The sequence below is a fragment of the Silurus aristotelis genome (genome assembly GCF_946808225.1).
Source record: "Silurus aristotelis genome assembly, chromosome: 11".
Classification (NCBI taxonomy): domain Eukaryota; kingdom Metazoa; phylum Chordata; class Actinopteri; order Siluriformes; family Siluridae; genus Silurus; species Silurus aristotelis.
This window is the reverse complement of record NC_139584.1, coordinates 7,452,272-7,473,482: the sequence shown is the minus strand read 5'-3', so window position 1 is coordinate 7,473,482 and position 21,211 is coordinate 7,452,272. Positions and strand designations below refer to the sequence as shown.

The 21,211-nt window shown below is 37.6% G+C and overlaps 3 protein-coding genes across 4 annotated transcripts; 2 read left to right on the top strand and 1 right to left on the bottom strand.

The window, feature by feature from the left end:
- Positions 1-278: 278 nt before the first annotated feature.
- Positions 279-4,713, bottom strand: rab3c (RAB3C, member RAS oncogene family). Its single transcript, XM_083555458.1, has 5 exons — positions 4,503-4,713; positions 3,015-3,236; positions 2,167-2,285; positions 1,275-1,399; positions 279-1,036 (listed from the first exon to the last, which is right to left on the bottom strand). Exons 1-5 carry the CDS (start codon positions 4,518-4,520, stop codon positions 846-848), a joined length of 675 nt encoding a protein of 224 aa, XP_083411584.1. The 5' UTR covers positions 4,521-4,713; the 3' UTR covers positions 279-845.
- Positions 4,714-7,809: 3,096 nt separating this feature from the next.
- Positions 7,810-13,216, top strand: LOC310733931 (ATP synthase subunit C lysine N-methyltransferase). 2 transcript variants are annotated; one of them, XM_083555457.1, is made up of 6 exons: positions 7,810-7,856; positions 9,057-9,227; positions 10,014-10,118; positions 11,227-11,367; positions 11,900-11,950; positions 12,082-13,216. In XM_083555457.1, the coding sequence occupies exons 2-6, from the start codon at positions 9,057-9,059 to the stop codon at positions 12,244-12,246; spliced, it is 633 nt and encodes a 210-aa protein (XP_083411583.1). In that variant the 5' UTR covers positions 7,810-7,856; the 3' UTR covers positions 12,247-13,216. The 2 variants fall into 2 exon arrangements, with proteins under 2 accessions (XP_083411583.1, XP_083411582.1); XM_083555456.1 differs by lacking the exon at positions 7,810-7,856 and adding an exon at positions 8,760-8,947.
- Positions 13,217-15,409: 2,193 nt separating this feature from the next.
- plk2b (polo-like kinase 2b) lies at positions 15,410-20,771 on the top strand. Its single transcript, XM_083555534.1, has 14 exons — positions 15,410-15,653; positions 15,772-15,879; positions 15,981-16,097; positions 16,323-16,452; positions 16,547-16,730; positions 16,890-17,088; positions 17,170-17,317; positions 17,406-17,500; positions 17,624-17,753; positions 17,871-17,951; positions 18,059-18,218; positions 19,408-19,537; positions 19,674-19,784; positions 20,224-20,771. The coding sequence occupies exons 1-14, from the start codon at positions 15,465-15,467 to the stop codon at positions 20,422-20,424; spliced, it is 1,983 nt and encodes a 660-aa protein (XP_083411660.1). The 5' UTR covers positions 15,410-15,464; the 3' UTR covers positions 20,425-20,771.
- Positions 20,772-21,211: the final 440 nt, after the last annotated feature.

The following is a 21,211-nucleotide window of genomic DNA, read 5'->3' as shown; positions in this document are numbered from 1 at the left end:
GGAATGTCGGGTATAGAATAGATTTATTTGTCATATATACATTTCAGCACAGTGAAATTCTTTTTTCTTTGCATATCCCAACTTGTTTGAAAACTGGGGTCACAGCACAGGGTCAGCCATGATACCGTAACCCTAACCCTAAAAGTTTGGCAATACTGGGGCTTGAACCCCTGACCTTCCACTCAGTATCCCAGCGCCTTAACCTCTGAGCTACCGCTTCTCATTACTCCTCCAACACAAACGGTCCAACCTCAGAAAGTGGGAATGAATCTTTAAGCTTTACAGAGTTTAAGGCCACATTTATTTGTGTATAATGACAGCTTTTTCCAATACATACTATTATAGACGTCACTCAAGAAAACACTCGTTAGTTAGGAGATAACAAAAGCTTACCAATTATATATGTACATTAGGTACTGTAGAAAGAACGGAATACACACAAAGGTAATTCCCCTGAGGCGAGTGGGAATAAGCACAGCTGCTATTTCATTTCATGGCTTTTTTTTTTTTTTTTTAAGTGACACAAACAGCATATTGCACAGTGTAAGAGATCTACTGCGATTATCTAAACCTCAATGCATAAGAAAAGGCCTTTACAATGACATAATCACACAGGGGACCTGTGACACGTTGATAATTTGGCACATCACCATATACTTTAGTTTTTTCAGCAATTGTAATCTATAGTCCTGCGTTGATAATAATCTAGAGGGTTTTTTTTCTAGAATTATTTTTTACCACGACTTGGCAAAGCTTTGGCCTTGGGGTTTGGTGATGTATTTTTTTTCATTGAAAGATTGGCAACAGCACAGAATTCACACGCACGCACGCTCGTGTAGGTATCACTAGCAGCTGCACTCGGACTGCTGGGGCGGTACAGCGGTGTCGCTTAGTTTGGTTGTGGGTGGTCCGGTGGTTTCAGCAGGGTTACTCTCAAGACTGTCGGCCATTTTATCGCAGATAACGTCCACCAGGGACTCAAAAGTCTGCTTGACGTTAATGTTGTCCTTTGCGCTTGTCTCAAAGAACTCAAATCCTTTAGAAAGAGATAAATTAGTTGTTTAAAGATCTCAAGGAATAAACCACAGTTATCCAGGTTAATCTAAAACACAAGCCCCTTATTTTACAAGTAGAGTGTAATATTGAATTTATATAATAATTAATACAGACAGACAGCCAGACAGACTTCATTCTATTTTCCTTCATTCTATTTTTGCTGCTACAGAGTTCCTTTTTGCCTCACACAGTAAAATGATCAGGACTGTTTCTCTCACCCAGCTGTTCTGCCAGAAGTCTTCCACTGTCCACAGACACTATCCTCTCCTCCTCCATGTCACATTTGTTTCCAACGAGGATCACCTGTGCATTGTCCCATGAGTATGTCTTAATCTGAGTTGACCTGAAAGCACACAACAGACAGCAATGCATCATTAATGGCTTGTTTGTGTCCCAACATCAAAGGATTAGAGGATTAGCTTTTTTACTGCAGCAAAGTAATTATAGTAATAAAATGCTAAACATAAATTGATAAAGTTATGATCTGTTCCCGTGGGCTCACCACCTGCAGGAGGGACCGTAAGGGACGGTGCTGTGAGGATTGGGCAGCAGTCGAAGGCGGGGGCCTGCTTAGACTGCTGCCCCCGCGACCCGAATTACGGATAAGCGGGAGAAAATGAATGAATAAATGAATGAATGAGTTATGATATGTTTGATAAACATGATACATTTTACATATTTACAATTTTCTTTAAAAAACACTTTAAAAAAATACATTACATTTACATGGATGGATGAATGGATGGTATATACAAATGGAAAGTGAATCGAAGGCAGCATCTATGTCCTTGTGTTAGCTTATTAATGGAGGGGAAATAGATAGGTGAATTGGAAAATTACACAGATATGCACATAGATATATAGATAATTTAATGGATAAATGGAAAAATAGGTAGAAGAGTTGAAAAATAAATTGTTGAATGTCTAAATGAATGGAAGAATAGATTCAATATATGGTTGACTGGATGGATGGATGGATGGATGGATGGATGGATGGATGGATGGAATATACAAATTGATTAATGAAAAGTTTAAAGAATGGATGGATAACAGATGGGTTGAGAAAAAAATGATTGACCTTTTTTTTACTCTTTAACCTCTTTAACTCACCAGTCTTGTACAGCAGCAAAGGACTCCTCATTAGTAATATCATACATGAGGATGAATCCCATGGCTCCACGATAGTAAGCTGTGGTGATGGTCCTATAGCGCTCCTGCCCTGCTGTGTCCTGTACAGAAGAAATTAAAGAGACAGTTTTTCTTCATTTCTCCTAACAAGTTTTAGTTTTGTTTTGAGTTTCTGCAGAGCAGTAAACTTGCAGAGCATTATTTCTGTTTCGTGAATGCATGAAAGCATACATACATTATAGAAATTTATAATTATATACTGCATTTGTCTAAAATCAATTATTTCAAATTAGAACAACTCAGATTATCCTATTAACGCAGATGGAGACACTAGTAATTGTTGTAAAACTGAAATAAAGCCGCTAATGTGGCACTTGTCTGTCTGCAGCAGTGAAAGGGCTAAAAAGATGACAAACTGCTGTGATCTGGCACACTGAGCACTTTGCATACAGTGTGGTTGAAAATGAGATGTGAGGCCAGGATATGGCCATCTGCAGTAGATGCGTATCTCTCTTCATACACCATGTTTTCCCTGACGTATCCCAGACGTCCCCTGTGGTTGTTTTTATATTTAATATGTTGCTTGCTTATATGGTGTTCTTACATGTTTTCCTGCTTATTTCTGTATTTGTAAAACTGCATTTTTTAGTAAATATATTGAAGCTTAAAAATAAACTTTAAAGGCTATGTTTGGATAAAATAACCAACATTGTCAAGAGTGTATGCAGTGGCCCAGCTGTGTTTTCTGTCAGGTGTTAAACCTGTAGATTCTACAAAATTCTAAACAGATGAGACACATAGAATGGAAAGATGTAGCCCTGGTACTTTACCCAGATCTGCAACTTGATGCTCTTGTCGTTCCTGTAAACTGTTTTAACCCTGAAGTCAATCCCCACTGTGCTGACGAAAGCTGATGTAAACGAGTCATCGGCATAGCGGAACAGGAATGACGTTTTACCAACACTGCTGTTCCCGATGATTAACAGCTTGAACATGTAGTCAAAGTTTTGATCCGAGTTATCTTTCTGTTTGCTATCTTGAGTGGCTGCCATCTTTAAAACCAAAGAGAAAAATATGGTCACACATGACAAAGTACAAACAGGACACTGTAATGATTTTATTTTGAAATAATAACAAATCTCAAAATTCTATTTTAAAAAATATTGTGCATAAATTGAAATAGATGAATACGCTGGTGATGCATGACGCTTTATTAATTCATCTTCAGTAATTGCTCTATTGTGGTCAGTGCAACAGTGAATCTGGTGGGTGTGTGTGTGTGTGTGTGTGTCCCAGGGTGCCTGAAAATACACTGTGGATGTACTCAACCATCTATTCACCCACACACACACACTTTCTTACTTAATCACACCTCCTGGCAATTTAATGTAGCCAATACGCACATTTTTGGGAGGTGGGAGGAAACCTACATGGGAACTTGAAGAACATGAACAGAAACACTATGAAATATATAAATCCTTATTAGATGTATTTTTTTTATACATTCCAATATTTTATTTCATAATTGATTTTATCCAACATAATACAGTTTATAATTTTGTAGTAATTATATTTGTTTAGATATGTTTTACTATCTTATTAACCAGACATATTTCTTGAAAAACCAGTCAAAAATCTGGAGGATGTTAATGGTGAGTTGTTCGTTCCAAAGTACCGCGATATTACCCGATATCTCAAGGCGGCCAAACCGGAAACGACTGAACTATGCTCTCAGCGTTTATTGACTTAGCGTCGTGTTGCAAAATCACTTGAAAATATCAAGTAATCGAATACAATTCTTCATGATATTCGCTTCCGTGAATTTACTGAACAATAGTTGGAGCTGTAAGCGACCGAATCTTTTTAGGAAGTAAAGTTGGTAAGCACCGCGAACAGCCCAGTGTATCCCAGTGTATCAGCACCGGGAGCTGTCCGGTTTATTACAGCAACAGCAGGAGAAATGATCCACATACAGAGTCCAGACTTTGCTGAACACTCCACAGGTATCTTCTCTGATGCTCTGGTGTTGTTTCACAATCTGTTACCCCGCACTTTTATTCAAGCATGATTACTCTTAGATAAATCCTTTGTATTTCTACTGAAATTCACTTTCTTCTCTCAATTCCATATCTGGATCATAAAATGTCAAGCCCTTCCAATGCATATCATTTTTACTATGTTACATTTAAAAAGATATAGTCTTTCTTTATATAATTGCACACATAAATCACTGTGTTTGTCTCCCTTTTTCAAACAACAAAAAAAGCTTACCACGACTCGTTTTCGACAAAATAGAAAAAAAAACTTAACATCCTTACCTTCCCATATAAATCCATCTTCAGATTCAGACAGACGCTTAGACTTATCTGCAGCTTTTTAGAATCAGGTGGAGTCGCTTTCTGAAATAAATCTTAAATGCGGACTGATGCTCGCTTCGGACGTCACTCGCTCTCACTCCTCCCCAATCCATTCACTGTCTAATATCAGGAAATGGGAGCTGTCACAAACCCGAGCGGCTGTCACTGCGCATGCGCACCGATTTCCCCGCACAATAGTGACAAAAGAACCGGAGTCGTGTTTTATCAGCATTGTAGATTACATATACAAGGAAATGTACAGAGATGTGCAGTAAGGAGAGGCAGTGATGAGGCAGTGCCTCCCCTGTTATCTTCCATTAAAAAAATTAATGTGAGATGATATTTTTAAACAAAGCTTTTTTTCTCCCTGATCTGTATTTTAAATGCAATTTCTGAATGATTCTGTTCATTTGTATTGTAAAAAAAAAAAAAAAATAAAAAAAAATTCAGCTTAGTGTAAATATCACCAATATTATATACTGTTTTATATACGTCTTATTTGCATGTCTTCACCGTGCATAGTCTATGGAACCTATGAGCAGCCATTACCTCGCCGCATGGGAGCGTGCGAGAGCCCAAGCATTGATTGTATACCATTAAATAACATTCCCTAATCAAACCAACATATTGGGAATTATTGGGTCCATATTGGGTCCATTATTGGGTCCATATTGGGTCTGTCCGGTGCCTCACCTCAGTGCATAGAGACATTATACATTAAAATAAGCTAACACAAGGACATAGATGCTGCCTTCAATGCAACTATTCTATCCTTCATTTATTTATTTATTCAGTCAACCTAACAGAAAAAGTCAGGATGAAGGAATAAATTAATGGAGGGCTATGAACAAAAGTGGATACTATACAACAACAGTATTATAGGTAAAAGGGAACTGTTCCACAAAGAAAAAAGCTGCACAATAGTTAATGGGTAGAAAAGTTATTAAACTTTTCAAATATAAAAACACAATCATTGTATTTGTGTGGAGAAAATGAGTATATACTGCACATGAGTACCATTACATTCCCCTCCACCGTCCCCCACCCCCAGACAAGAGCTCATTTTCTGTGATAACCGGGTGGCAGTTCACACTGTAGGTGGCATATATTTGTGTTTTACAGTTCACATTTTTACAACCATTAGCAACTGCCAAAGGTGTATAAAATCTATTTTCTTTTAATGTTTTCTTGCACATTGTGGGGCACACATGCCACAAAGCTCACCTCTCATTTCCCTCAGCTTTCCCCCACTGAGCACAGTTCTGGTAGCAATTAACATTCTGCACACCAACAAATCAGTAAAAATAAACCACTGAACAACACAGGCGAATTTACAAACTGCAATGAGCACATGTTTACACTGGAGCCTGAATGAATCTAAGGGTAAGAAAACAGTAAAGACTCTGAGCTGCAGAGATATAGAGTAGGAGGAAGAGGAAGAGGAGGAGGAGGAGGAGGAGGAGAGCTATTTTTCTTAACAAGACAAACAGTAGCAAATACATAAGTTACACCAGCTGACCATTTCACCAGGCAGTACTGAGAAAGATTTTTCAATCAATTTTAATTATTTATTTAAATAAATGTAAACTATATAATGCCAACTTTTACATTAACTATATATTTAATTACAGTTATCCCAACAGATTTTCTAAATTTGTGTATAACCTTGAGAAATGTCAGCCAGAAATGCCCGAATTCTGATTTAGCCATGAGAAGATAAAAAAAATATATTTTCATTTATAATTTAACATTAAATATAACAAATTTTAATTTATTTCAAAATTGCAATGTAAATGTTAATTGAAATTAATTAATTATGAATTATCCTAATACAAATTTTAAAAAAAATATGAAAAAAATAAGGAGCAGCTGCATGTCTCCCACTAGAGGTCGCTGATATCACAAACACATTGTGTAAGTATAATAAGTTGCATAACTGTATTAGGCCCTGAACTCTATTGTATTATAAATGGGATTGATTCTGCATACTTTTTTATTTGTTTTATTTTATTGAACTAGAAAACATTTAATGCAAAAATTGATTAGTAAAGCAGATTACTAAGTAATGAGTAATTATTTATTTATTCATTCATTAATTTACTCATTCATTCTAAATATAACAAAACCATAAACAAGGAGGACGAATGCGATTCGATTTAGTTAAAAACAGTTTAGTGTGATGCAAGTTTATGTTAATCACTTGGCCTTATTTGATTTATTTCAGATATTTTGGCTCTAGACATACAGGTGCGTATCAATAAATTAAAATGTCATTAAAAAGTTTTATTTTAGTAATTCAGTACAAATATTGAACCTCGTATATTATATAGATCCATAAAACACAGACTGATATATTTTAAGTGTTTATCTCTTTTTATTTTGATGATACTAGAATACACCTGTATATTAGATCCGACTTGTAGGGATTCCATACAGAACATGCAATGTTTCTAAACATTGCACCACAGCGACCTCTTGTGGTCACACATTCCTAAATAAAGATTCTACATTTATTTATTTATTTAATTAATTAATTTTTTTTTCAGCTTGATACTAGTTCGAGTAAACAAATTTTTTCCAATATTATAAATGCAAGAATAAATAAATTTATAAGGAAATAGATTCAGAGACTAATCTATCGAGGAGTAGATACATACACATATAACGTGTTGAATACAAATAGACAAAAAAAATATTAAGTAGAAACCTAAATCTATATTTCTAAATAAGTGTGTGGATTCTGTTCTGTATATATGAAGTAGATTTTTGGTATCTTAGTTCAGGTGCTTTGATGTGGTTTTTTTTTAATAAAAATAAATAAATAAATAAATTGGTGCATTGGCATGGTTCTAGTTTTTTTTTCTGGTTAAAGTTATTAAAATAGTTAAGGTTAGATGATGATCCGATCAACAGGTAGTCCTGTAAGATGGTAAATTGCACCTGCAGAATTTTTTGATTCTGATATAAAGCTCGGATCAGAGCGGTCACGTGTCTTCTGTTTCTCCAACGCAGGCTCCGAAAAAATAAATAAATCAATAAATCAAATATAACTATGACGTAATGCACAGTCCAAACTAATCTGAGACGTAGATGCAAATCGTATTGATATCAATGAGTGCATTTAATAGTAAAAATTCATGCATGACACCATTTTACGTAATTTATTATAATCTTTTGGGTTTTTTATTTATTTTATTTGACATTATTCTCAAGAGTCTCACTCTTCCGTGTTGCCTTTCTCACTCCATCACGTGATAAGATCATGTAGAAGCCCCGCCCACTGGGCACAACGCTGATGGGAAACGTGGTTTTTAGGTAGGACACCAAGCTGCGCAGTTTGTTCACATACTTTTTATGTTGTGGTTGAAGTTTTTGTGCACTTCCTGTCTGCTAAATTAAATCGGAGCTTATTGTTAAATGTTTGCTGTCAAATCAGCAGGCGGAATGGTGTATATATATATATATATATATATATATATATATATATATATATATATGGAAATCTGCAGCTGCAGTAAACCACTAGTCATCATGTTTGTTTGTTTGTTTGTTGCATGTTTTATGCATATTCACTTTTTGGGCGTGTGTTTCAGATTTGCAATGATCTCCACTTTATTTTGTCGTCAAAACTTTTTGAGTATGGTTAGAGAGTAAACATGGAGTCCTGGCGCCCTCCCCTGGAATAAATATAATTATATAAACAATAGACAAGAGCACGAACCTTCTGCACCAGTGCATGTCCTCCTGGCATGTTCGCAAGAGTTCAACAAGACTGTAGATTGTATGGCAGTGGTGGTTCAGTGTTTCAGGCTCTGGATTACTGGTCATTCAAGCTCCACCACCCCCAAACTGCTGCCACTGTTAGGCCCTAGAGCAAGGCACTTAACCCTCTCTTCACCAGGGTCATGTACCATGACTGACGCTCTGACCCCAGCTTCCTGACAAGAGATATGCAAAAAATTAGGGAGGTGGTAGCTTAGCTTAAGGGTTGCTGATCAGAAAGTGGGGTTTCAAGCGCCTGTATCGCCAAGCTGCTGCTCTTGGGCCTGTAACCCTCTGTGCTTTAGGTGCTGAATATATTATGACTGACCCCTGCACTTTGACCTCAGCTTATTAACATCGCTGGGCTATACAATGAAAGAATTTCACTGTTCTGTAATGTACATGTGACATGTAAAAAAAAACCTTGCCTTTAATTGTATAAGAGTATTACACAACTTGGCCAGTTGGCTACTGGCTTCATGACTACAAACCTTCAAATATATAAAAAAGTTTATTCATAATAATTATAATAAGGAAATATCACTTTAAATACATGTCTAGTAATATCTTTAATTTAATAACTGCTGTTACAAAAGATGACTCGTTTTCATTCACATGGGACTTCTTCCCATGTGAACGGTCCAGTAAGTATCCAAAGTTCAAGTAACATTAAATTTTTGAGAATGTGATAGCGTGTGTGCAGAAAGGCTTACACCTGTGTCCTCTGTGTTTTATCAATTTGTTCATTTCAAGATGAAGATCATGGAAGACTCAGTGGACGTTATCCTTCGGGACAAAAAGTTACATCCTGCTCGTGAAAAGCCGGTGGTCATGGCTGCCTCGGGAGCCATGCTTATGGCCTCTTACGCACTTTGGACAGTTTTTGCACTGCCTGGATTCCGAAAAGTGCCAACATGCCTTAAGGTAACATGTCAATCAAAAGTTTGGGGACATAAACTTATATAAAGCTTTTCTGTATGTTCACTGTTTTTATAATTTTTGGAATTATATTAAGGTATAACCTAGAGTCTACAAAGTAGTATATTTAGACCTTTTACATTTAACTGAAACGAGGAAATATAATTTTTTTAAGTTCTAAATGAAAATTACTTGGTAACGGTGCAGTTGTTGGAAATTCACTTCTACTTTCACTATTTCTCTTGGTCAAACTAATTTCACGTGTTATCCTGTAAACCACAACGTCTTTTAAAAGATTGATGTGATGCAAAAGTGACAGTAATACCTGTCAGAACAATAAAATCTCTGCTTCTGGTCTTGTTTTTTATTTCTCACCCTGCTGATTAATATCTGAAAGGATGGTCCATGAACTTCAGAGCAACTAAACTAGTCTGTCACTGATGATGAATACTGCTAACTTTTTCTTACTAGAGCAATAATGGATCGTTTTACCTATATGATATTGTTGGTGTTACATGGAGCATGCATTTGATGTTGAATTTGAAAATGATTTGAAACTGATATATGCAACAAACAAGCTGCACTGAATAAAATGTTTCCTAATGTGAAGGAGATTTTTCTTCAACTGCATCCAAACATGTGATTGGATGTAATCTTCTGTGCAAATCCTATCCCTCTGACCTACTCCCATGACCTGAATGTTCATTTATGAAATTCTGTCCTGTTCATTCTCCTCAATTCCCTCTTGTTGAGGTCTCAGCATGAGACAAAAGTCCTATCTCTGCTGTGCAGGTGCCGTACTTGCCCTCAAGTGGGGTGCAGACGCAGAACGTTCTAAAGCTCCTGCAAGGCAGAGGAGGCTGTCTGGCAGATCTGGGTTCTGGAGATGGAAGACTGGTAAGTGCTTAATACAGAGTAAAAGAGTATGTCAAAGATTTAATACAAAAGTTTAAGCTGCAAGTGCAGTTTTAGGCCTTGAGCAGTGAGAAGCAGGAAAATGCTCTGCATTTGTGATTTAAAATGATAATATTAAAAAGCTTGGACAACATGTTGGTACAGAAGGTACCACTTTTGCCTCACAGGTCCAGGGTCTCTGGTTCAGTCCTGAACTCAGTTTCTGTCTGGAAGGGTTTCTTTTGGATTTCCTGATTTCCTTCCACCTCCCAAAAACATGCTAGTAGGTGGATTAGATATGCTTGATTATCTCTAAGTGTAAATATGTATGTGAATGTGTGTGTGGTTCCCTGATGTGGACTGAGTCCCGTCTAGGTTGTATTCCTGCCTCACACTTAGTGTTCTCTAGGTAACAATATATTTTTTGTTCTTTGTTGCTCTGATTATACTTTTTAAAAGTATCTTACATGTATTTATTCAAATACAGCTCGAAGTTCTGTACAGTGAGAGTTATGAGTGTGCGTAATAAAAATAGAGCTGCATCACTATGTATTAGTGATGTGCGGTATACTGGAAAAATGCCGGTACATATTATATTTCAGACTGTACGATATCATAATTTTGCTGATTTCGGTATTTGATACGCTGCTGTTCCGAATTTCACATGTAAGCGGCAGTGCTTCACAAATTGCTGCGAAACCGGTAACGTGACAATGATAAGAGGCTTTAAATATATTTTTATTGTATGTATTACTCCAGTTTTCTTTTTTTTCTCAACATCAAAATGTAACCTATGTTCCCTGTAGGTTTTTTGCAACAGTTTGATGCAAAGGTATTAAGATATAAATCTGTTTTATTATTCTTTTTTATAAAATGGATAATGGATATAAAAAGGATTCTTATTTTATAAAAAAAAATTAATTCACTCTTTTTTAAAGGCTGGTTATTTGTCACTTATGGTATCAATGTTTAGTATCGATACCACATTCTGGTATTGTACCAAAGCTAAGATTTTGGCATCGAGCCATCCCTACTGTGTATATTTATAGATCTTAACATGGATAGGCTCTAATCATGTATTCAAATTCACTATTTTTGTTTGTCTTTACAGGTGTTTGCTGCCAGTTCATTGGGCTTCCAATGTACTGGATTTGAAATAAACTCCATTTTGATTGGTTATGCCAGAGCCAGAGCAAGATGGATGAAAATTCCAACTACGACAGCAAGATTTGTAAATGAGGACTTCTGGAAGGTATTTTATACATGTTAATGTTTCTTTGTGTTTGTCACATGCCTTAAAAAAAGCATATAATAGTGTAATAACCTTCATTCTTCTGGAAAGGAGATACTTTCACAAGACTTTGGAGTGTGGCAATGGAGATTTGCCTATTCTACCACAAGAACATTATTAATCGAAGACACTAATGTCAGGCAAGATAGCCAAAGTTGTTCAATGGAGTTGAGGTCTCTACTTTGTGTAGGCCACTTGAGTTCTTTCACAGCACCTGTGACACACAGTTTGTTTATGCTTACGTTGTGCTCAGGGGCATTGTCATGGAAGAACATGCCCTTAAATTTCAGTAAAGGGAAAAGTTACAGAATAGAAAAACATTCTATATAATTGTGTGCTTATACCTTTGTGGTAATTGTTGTCATATGGGGAAGACCATCATGTGTTGTAATAATTGGGTGTCCGTATACATTTGGCTATATAGTAGATCTAGGAAGATGTATATTTTCATATTATATGGTTTATAACAGCAAGACGTCTCCATATTTTACAGACTGATTTGTCCCGATATAAGACCTTGACAGTTTTCTTGGCACCTGGAGTGGTATGTTTATGCAAATCTGCAATCCAAATGAATTCATTAGGAGTAAAGTCGAGCAACAGTAAAGAAATCTGCTTATTATTAAAATAACGAATATAGTCATCATGTGATAAGAATTTTGGTGTTCTCCTCAGATGGAAGTTCTAGGCAGGAAGCTGGAGCAGGAGTTGGCTCATGATGCCAGAGTGATTGCCTGTCGATTCCCGTTTCCTCACTGGCATGCTTCAGCATCAGAGGGACAAGGAATTGACCAGGCTTGGGCCTACGACATGGCAACAGTCCGCAAACTCCTGGAATGAACACAGAAATCATTGCAAGCCTTTTTCTTTACTGCCAAATAGATATTTATAAACCCACAGCAATTATTACATTGCACTTTTTGACTCTGATTTACAACTTTCAGGCAATGACCTAAACATAGTCTTTCTGATTAAGTGAAAGTGACAATATTGGAGGTTGTATAACCTGTCAGTGTTTTTTGTTAAATATATCTGGGATTCTGTGGCAACCTGTCAGATGGTGCTGAATTATGGAAAACAGATTAATCCTTTTTTCTGCCAGTAATATACTTTGAGAGCTCTACTTTAAAACATGTTTACTGTAGAGCAGAATAGTAATTGCAGGCATTCTGCCTTAAAATGTTTATGGATTGAGAATGATACTTTTTACCACTAAACATTTTGACTCCCATTATATAGAACCTATTATTTAGTACAGAAAGATTTTCAAACCCGTCATTAAAAAGTACTTCAGATAATATTATTTAATGTAATAATAATATAAACTCAAAAAATAAGCACTACAGCTTTGTACATGAGGTTGGTTCGTGATGTGGATGTCAGTAACTATTAGCAGCTGTGTTTATAAGCTACTTAGAAAACCTATCCAATGCTCCAGATAAATAATATAGTTTCGATTGTGATAATATATGAGAATTTTACTCATCTGTAGATCTCTTAGAATTGACTGAACATGAGGACTACATTTATAATTTCTCTTTTATGAAAACATGAAATGCAGTAAATATTAATGAACATAAATGGCTTGAGGTAAAGTGACATTAGCATCTTAATAACATTCATCTAGCAGAGCAGTCTAATGAATGAGCAACATACTTGAGAGTTTGTTAATGCCTGAGAAGCTTGCAAATGCACTTTGTCATATTCCTAATAATAAAGCTGGGTAACATGGCGGAAACATCTTTTGGGCTACAGCGCTTAACATTATGTCGAATATATATGTTTTAATAAAAGAAAGTTTTCAAAACAATGCTCTAAAGTGGTGCAACTGAAAAACATTGTGTCCTCAGGCGAATGCGAAACAGAACCCCACAGTGATCCATATACCAAGAGCAAATTTGCCGATCATCATAGTGACTAACATTACCAAATCAGAGTACTCATGTACATTATACTGAAGAATGCATTTAACATTTTTCTTTCAGTGTGTTCAGTTGCCCTAAAAGGAGCAGCAGCAGCCTGAAAAAAAATGTGGTGGCTGTTTTCACGTGTCTCAGAGGATGCACGTGTCAGCACTTTCCCTCGACAGTTTTGTGGTTGGCATGTGCTGGCTGTCAAAAGGCAAATCAAATTTAGAGAAATTGGGTTAAAAAAAAAGGCTGTAGAGAACAACATTCTGGTATCATGTGCTAATTTAGTACAGACCTGCATTTCTATTAACATCTTTGTCCCAGGAAAACCAATATAAATGGACATCATTTAGAATTCTCTTCAAGTGGTGTGGCTAACGTGCATGACCCAAGGCAGGAGAAGCTTTGTCCTTTTAGAGAATTCATGGCACAGTTCAGCATGTCTGTTTGCTCTTCTCTCTATAGGCCATCTGCTGCTGCCAACCCATTATGAACAATAGTTTATAATTATCATTCTAATTCTGATACAATATCACTGTATCACAAAGTGCAGATGGAAGACCAGCTGTCATGGTTTACATAAAAGCGATGCAAAGTGTAAGCAAAGCGTCTAATAAAGTGTCTGTAGAAGATGGAGAAACCTACAGAATGCTTGAGATCCATTATACAAAATGTATTGCAGTAATACCTGTTTTGTTAGGTTGCACTACATTACATTAACCACAAGGTGATGCTCTAAATCAGTTTAGTTCAGAATAGAGTAAAGCATGAGAGGACATAACTAAGAACCACTGATATATCTGACTTGAAATACATTCAAGTTAAAATTATTGCCCACTTTAAGAAAATGGTTTAAAAACAGCTGACTAAAATAAATTTCTAAAAATCTAATAAAATGTAGATACTGTAATAGGGCTCCTCTAACATAACATGGCCTATCTAGAGTGTATTTCCACCTCATGATGGACTCACCATGACCTTGACCAGGATGTGAAGATTAATTAATAAATCAATTGTACATAGTGCATTTAAAATGTTCTACACATTACTTATTATACTATAAGAAAGACCTGTTACAGATACATCACAGCACAGTGAAATTCTTTCTTTGCATATCCCACTAATATTAGGAAGTTGTAGTCAGAGTGCAAAGGGTTAAGGGCCTTGCTCAAGGGCCCAAGTGTGGCAGTTTGGCTATACTGAGGCTTGACTTTCTGATCTTTAACCCAGAGCCTTAACTCCTGAGTACTGCACTATATGATCATCTCCATGTGCTTAAACCTAAAATACCATTTGCTGCCTCTTATTTATCAAAACCCAAGGAACATGCAGGCATTTCTATTCATGGAGGCCACTCTAGTGCTTATTCAGTTTCTTCTCATCTTAAATCCGGTCAGCTGTGACTCACTCTTCGCAGGTCTGCCCTTTTGTGCATTGAGTCAAATGCAACTGATCCAGAATGCGTTCAACCCTCCCAGTTTCCCACATCTCTAAATTTTTTTGCAGTATCTCTGATGGCTATTTCTAGCTGCCTGGTGCTTAAGGCACTTCTCACACCCTGCACTGCACCATGCTCCTTTTAAGTCTCTAGCATGATTTGACTGCACCCACTATATCTCAAGGTATCATGAAGACATGAGTCATTACTGGTTATACCCAGGTGGTGGCATGAACTTTCGATGGCTGTATAAACAGCTGAGTCACTGGATGTCTTCAGACAAAAAAAAAAAACCCTACCTCTATTCGAATCCTACCTCATGCGCAGGTGCTTATGAGGATCTGTTTATTATTATTATTATTTTTATTATTAGTATTATTAGTATTATTATTATTTCATTTTTATTTTTTTATAGAGATTGGAAAGCATTTTCAGTAGGTCCCTGGTGTCTGCAAAATGAGTGTAAATGCCATTTAGATACATTTACGCACAATAGTAATGAAGGGTTTAGAAGAATTTCTGGTGGATAAAATCGGAAACAGAAAAGTTTCAGTAACACTGGACACAAGCGCGTGCTGATGATGCCTTGCGCTCGTGACGTTAAAGTGGGGCTTGCGTTCGGAGTCTAGACAGGAGGCGGAGTTCTCGGTATAAAACCGGACGGCGATGACGGAGCGCGAGACAGAGACACACGAGATCGTGGTCTGAACATGGAGAGCCCGAAGAGCGTTTCGAACCAACAGCCGACTAATAACGACCGGATTTGCGAGCAGAATAAACCGGGTGAGCAGCAGCGGCGGAGAAATGACGAGCAAAGTGCGAACACCGCGGAGTTTTCACGCATCATCACGGATCCGGTCACGGGGAAATGTTACTGCCGTGGGAAAGTTCTCGGAAAGGTGCGGATGCGCGTTGCGGAAATAAAGTCGGTCTTTGGAAATGTTGGTGAGATGTTTTGTTTTGTATGTTTGTTTTGCACTTTGAATTTACTCCATGCTGTGTGTGTGTGTGTCACAGGGAGGGTTTGCGAAGTGCTACGAGATGACCGATCTGTCCGCCGGGAAAGTCTACGCCGCCAAGATCATTCCGCACGCGCGCGTCGCCAAACCGCACCAGCGGGAGAAGGTGAGTGGATCAGGGAACGAGTCAATCACATCCGCATTGAGTTCTGCGGCTCTCCGTGTGTAATGCTCTCGCATTTATTTATTTACTTTGCCGCTTTGCAGATTAACAGGGAGATCGAGTTGCACAGAGCACTGATCCACAAGCACATCGTTCATTTCTATCACCATTTTGAGGACAAAGATAACATTTATATCTTGCTGGAGTACTGCAGCAGAAGAGTGAGTCATACAACCCCCTCTCTCACCATGCCCTCTCTTAAAGATTACACCACATGCACAGTCTCTGTCTCTTGGTACACACACATATTCTGTCAAATTTCTTTTGGGTGGGCAAAAATGTCTTTTTTTTAATGAAAGGAATTGTACCTGGATTGAAATGTGGATCAAGTCAAGTCAATTGATGTTTTGCTAATACCTCTTTCTGTCAATTCTGCATTTGTTTAGTCACTGGCACACATCCTGAAGTCACGCAAAGTGCTAACGGAGCCTGAGGTGAGGTACTACCTCAAGCAGACGGTGTCTGCTCTGAAATACCTGCATGATCAAGAGATCCTACACAGAGACCTCAAACTAGGTGCACAGCTCAATTCTGAAATCAAATCAACACACTAATACTTGTAAAGGCCATTCTAAACCCTGTGGTCAATTTTTGTTTGTTTCCTTTTTAGGGAACTTGTTTGTGAGTGACTCGATGGAACTGAAGGTTGGAGATTTCGGGCTTGCTGCCAAACTGGAGCCAGTGAGCAACAGGCGCAAGACGATCTGCGGCACCCCGAATTACCTTTCTCCAGAGGTGCTGAATAAACAGGGCCATGGCTGGGAGTCGGATGTCTGGGCCCTGGGCTGTGTTATGTAAGTTTTCTATGGCTTTAACTCTACAACAATGCAATGCACATCTGTTGCATTGTCCTGCAGGGTAGATGAAATCTAATGCTGCCCAGAATTGGCCGTAACTGCACTAAATCCAATTGGCTGAATGTATCTGACTAATATTTATCCTTTTTCTTGCAGGTACACTCTGCTCCAGGGCAAACCTCCATTTGAAACCAACAACTTAAAGGAGACGTATCGCTGTATTAAAGAGGCTCGCTACTCTTTACCTTCCTCCCTGTCCCTCCCAGCCAGGCAGCTTATTAGCAGCATGCTCTCCCGTGACCCAGCCGATCGCCCGCGGCTTGAAGAGATCTCACAGCATGATTTTCTCTCTCAGGTCAGTTTTTGTTTAGTGGACTTTGTATTTAAAACGCCAAGGGTTTTTAGCACTGAGATCTTAACTGGTGATTCCACACAGGGTTTCATGCCAGAGACACTGCCCTCCAGCTGCTGCCTTTCTGCTCCGGATTTCCACATCTCCAGCCCTGCCAAAAGCTTTTTCAGGAAGGCAGCTGCTGCCCTGTTTGGCGGAAAAAGAGACAAAGCCAAGTACTATGAGAATCTCAGTAAGTATTCGTTATTTTTTTTACTAAGGATATACAAAATAAATATAAAGTAGTAGCTCTTTAATTGAGACCATATTTGCACTTGTAGATAAGACAGCCAAAGAAGAAGATGACATTTACAAACTCTGCGATGACCTCAAGACCACCTCTATCAGTAAACAGCCTGCCACACCATCTGCAGAAGTGAGCTGGGGCATCTTACTGTTTAACTGTTAACTGAGAACACAGTGTATAACATAGAGACCAGAGTGAAAGACAGTGATTCTCAGTCCTCACGTTCCCCCTCTCTTCCTTTTGCCTTTTTAGGAAAAAGGAACGCCGTCACTACCGGACAGAAAGCCTGTTTCCCAGGCAACAGTCACACAGCCTGAAGCCCGAGACACCATCCTCATGATCGTCAGAGGCAGCCTCGGGAGCTACAGCAGCAGCAGTGAATGTAAGAGAGTGTGTGTGTGTGTGTGTCTGTCTTTCATCAGTCTGGCAACTGTCAGTAATTTTCCTGTCTCATAGCACTTCATTAGCAGTTCTGAGAGCTTTTTCCTTTGATTTGTAGGTCTGGAGGACAGTACAACAGGTTCAGTGGCAGAAGCCATCGCCAGTGTTTTACGAGGCTGCCTTGAACACATGCCCACAGGTACTTTAGACCCGCACACTATATTCACAAATCCATCAAATCCATTCATACCGAAGGGCAATTTAGATTCACATGTATATAACAATCTAATCTTCACTCTTCCCCAGCTGAGAAATTACCTAAGGTTAGTGGATGCAGCAGTATGCAGTGGGTAACGAAGTGGGTGGACTATTCCAACAAATATGGCTTTGGATATCAGCTGGCCGACAACACTGTGGGCGTCCTCTTCAACAGTGGAACACACATGAGTCTCCTAGCTGACAAAACGTAGGTGCCAGGGCTTGTTCAGCTGCCAACTTAAATCAATTAATGTAATGAGCACCGTTGTCAAGTGCACAATGTCGTTCCTGGTTATCACAAGAGACATAGAGATTACACAACACATTTTTTGAGGGATTTTGGTGGAAGACATACAGTTAGTTTTTGATGGATAAATGTAAAAAAAAAAAAATATATATATATATATATATATATATATATATATATATATATATATATATATATATATATATATATATATATATATATATATATATAATATATATATATATATAATATATAAATATTAAATGGCCTAAATGAATGGACACATTGTGACATCACAGTTCCCCAAAATAGAAAATTTGAGGTTTTTTTTAATACGGATATGTATTTGGTATAAAGAAAAAAATTATATTTCTGTAATCAAGCGCAGTAGTTAGACAGTTTGTTAGATATGTAGGCAGTATTTTGGGTAAATTTTAGGAAGTTAAGTGGGTAGTTAAGCATATAATAATCTACATATTTAGATACTTACGTAGGTAGCTAATTTAATTAGGTTAGTTGCGTAGGTGCAAAGACAGGAAGTACGTTTAGGTGGGTGCAGAGAGTTTAATAGCAAGGTAGGTAAGTAGTAAGCTGATAATGTTGTTAAGTAGGTAAGTACTCATAGGTAGACAGTTAGGTACGTATTTGGATTGGTATTTGGGCAGTTAGTTGTAGGCATATAGTACATTTATATTTTTTAAAGGTAGTTTGAAGATAGTTAGGTACTCGAAAATCTATCTATAAGATTTGAGGTTGCCAACATATCTAAAAATATTGAAGTAAATTTGTTACATACATTTCATATTTCACTGAAGTATGTAGGTAGCTAGATAGTTACTAGGTTGCTAGGTATTTAATAAGGTAGATTGGTAGGTTGAAATGTTTTTATATCAATGTGAAAAGATAAAAATTTGAGGCATGCGAGTACTTACAAATAAGTAAAGTGAGCATCATCACAAAGTAACAGTGCAAAAATTGTTCATTCGATACATAAAAAAGTGAAAACCATTGTGCAAAAAGAAAGCTTATTTTAAGATTAGACAGACCAAAGCCATTACCATGCCTTTCACTTAAATCACATTTTGTTGTTTGGAAGATGGTTTTAATGTTCTCTTTGTGTCTCTGTCGCCTGTTTTTCTTTCTTGTTTAGAACTGTACTGCAGCATGCTGAGATGGGTCAGTGTGCTGTGATGTACACAACAGATGTTCCTGAGAACTGTGTGGGCCAGGTCACTATTCTCAAGTACTTCGCTCACTATATGGAGGAAAATCTGATGGATGTGAGTGGAAATTACCCTACATTAAAAAATTTTTTATAATGTAAAGACCACTATAAAAATGTTATACATGTACTTTGGACAGCTTCCTGGGTGCTGTGCTTACTGTATAATCAATAACATTTACTCTTGTCAACAGGGAGGTGATATGGTGATTGACACAGACGCTGAAAAGCCCAGACTCTATCTGCTGCAATGGCTAAAGTCCGACCGGGCTCTGATGATGCTCTTTAATGACGGCACTTTCCAGGTAATCAAAGAAAAATTTTCATCCTATTCTTCATTCATACAATAGTATCCAGGAAGCACCTCATTCATGCAGGTTTGCTAATTGTCAAATATATAGCAGCATTCACAACCGTTCCTTATGAACCTCTTTACTACTAATTACACTTCCTTATAAGTATTTTTTATTATTAGTTTTTTACAATTACTCTCATTATTTCACCTTCGTTCAGCATATACAGTAGTTCAACTGACAGTCTTCCAAGTCCCTCACTGTGTGTTTTTCCTTCTACAAATACTGTTTACTGTTCTTTCCTTAAATAGTTGATCCGGTGAGCTTATTTTCAGATCAAGTAGAAGCCTACGCACACCGTAGTATCACAGTGACTCACCACTAGCGTAACAATGCCCAACATCCTGTTTCAATTCCAGAGATGACAAACTGTCTCTATCTCTCCAAACAGGTAAACTTCTACCATGACCACACCAAACTCATCCTGTGCACCCAGCAGGACGACTACCTCCTGACGTACATCAACGAGGAGCGAACATCCGCCACTTTCAAGCTGAGTGCACTCCTGAGGGCCGGCTGCACGTCAGAGCTGCGCAGCCGTATGGAATATGCACTCAACATGCTCCAGCAGAGATGCAAAAGAGAGCCGTGAAACTGCATGTCCTGTTCTGTGTGCGTGCGTGTGCGTGCGTGTGTGTGTGTGCACGAGAAAAATCTGTGAACAGAACGTTGGCTAAAGCATGAAAGCATACTGGAACTGTTAATTAGTGTGTAAGTGGTAATTAATGCTAAAAGACTGTTAGAGAAAGTGTAATTGGGGAGAAGGTGCTATGAATTAAAGATAGTGGAGTTTACGGGGTGGAAGGAGAAATAAATGTAGCATTATATATTTTGTATGAGCTAAGTGAAGAGAGACTGGGCTGGAACCAGGACTAGAGGAAGATAGCTATGTTTGAAGAAACTCAGAGATGAAACTGGATTTAAAGCAAAAAAGAAAAAGTCTGTTGAGATTTGTGTTTTTCGCATGTCAGTGTGCGTGTGTGAGACCACTTTATTTGTTCGATATTAGCGTATATTTATTATGTATATATTTATTTATTTATTTTTTATTGATTTAATAAAACTCAATCTAAAAAAGTTCACTGTTTCACTGTGTTTCATTGTCACTGTAAAAGTGCAATTACATGTTTCTTGGTGTTAGCTGTACATGATGTAGAATGTGGGTAATGCATATAAAGAAAGAGGAGCAACTGTATTTACTCCAAACATTTCTGAAGACTTTAATAGCCGTTTTATATCTCTTAAAAAAATATTAAATTTGCATAAAACATCAGTCTTTATTTCATGCTTGCTTTTCTGTAAAGCTCAACACATAAGAACATAATTGACAGAAGCCCAAACAAGGTAAGTCATTCAAGAGTCACGTTTGAAAACTGTCT

Bases quoted from the DNA above. Each gene is read 5' to 3' on its own strand.
- LOC310733931 (XM_083555456.1), top strand. From the start codon at position 8,900: ATGACTCGTTTTCATTCACATGGGACTTCTTCCCATGTGAACGGTCCA. The intron at 8,948-9,056 runs GTAAGTATCCAA...GTTCATTTCAAG, and splicing joins CTTCCCATGTGAACGGTCCA to ATGAAGATCATGGAAGACTC. The intron at 11,951-12,081 runs GTATGTTTATGC...TGTTCTCCTCAG, and splicing joins TTTTCTTGGCACCTGGAGTG to ATGGAAGTTCTAGGCAGGAA.
- rab3c (XM_083555458.1), bottom strand. The intron at 1,400-2,166 runs GTGAGTTAAAGA...GTGTGCTTTCAG, and splicing joins TTTGCTGCTGTACAAGACTG to GTCAACTCAGATTAAGACAT. The intron at 1,037-1,274 runs GTGAGAGAAACA...CTCTTTCTAAAG, and splicing joins ACTTCTGGCAGAACAGCTGG to GATTTGAGTTCTTTGAGACA.
- plk2b (XM_083555534.1), top strand. From the start codon at position 15,465: ATGGAGAGCCCGAAGAGCGTTTCGAACCAACAGCCGACTAATAACGAC. The intron at 16,731-16,889 runs GTAAGTTTTCTA...TTTTTCTTGCAG, and splicing joins TGGGCCCTGGGCTGTGTTAT to GTACACTCTGCTCCAGGGCA. The intron at 19,785-20,223 runs GTAATCAAAGAA...CTCTCCAAACAG, and splicing joins TTAATGACGGCACTTTCCAG to GTAAACTTCTACCATGACCA.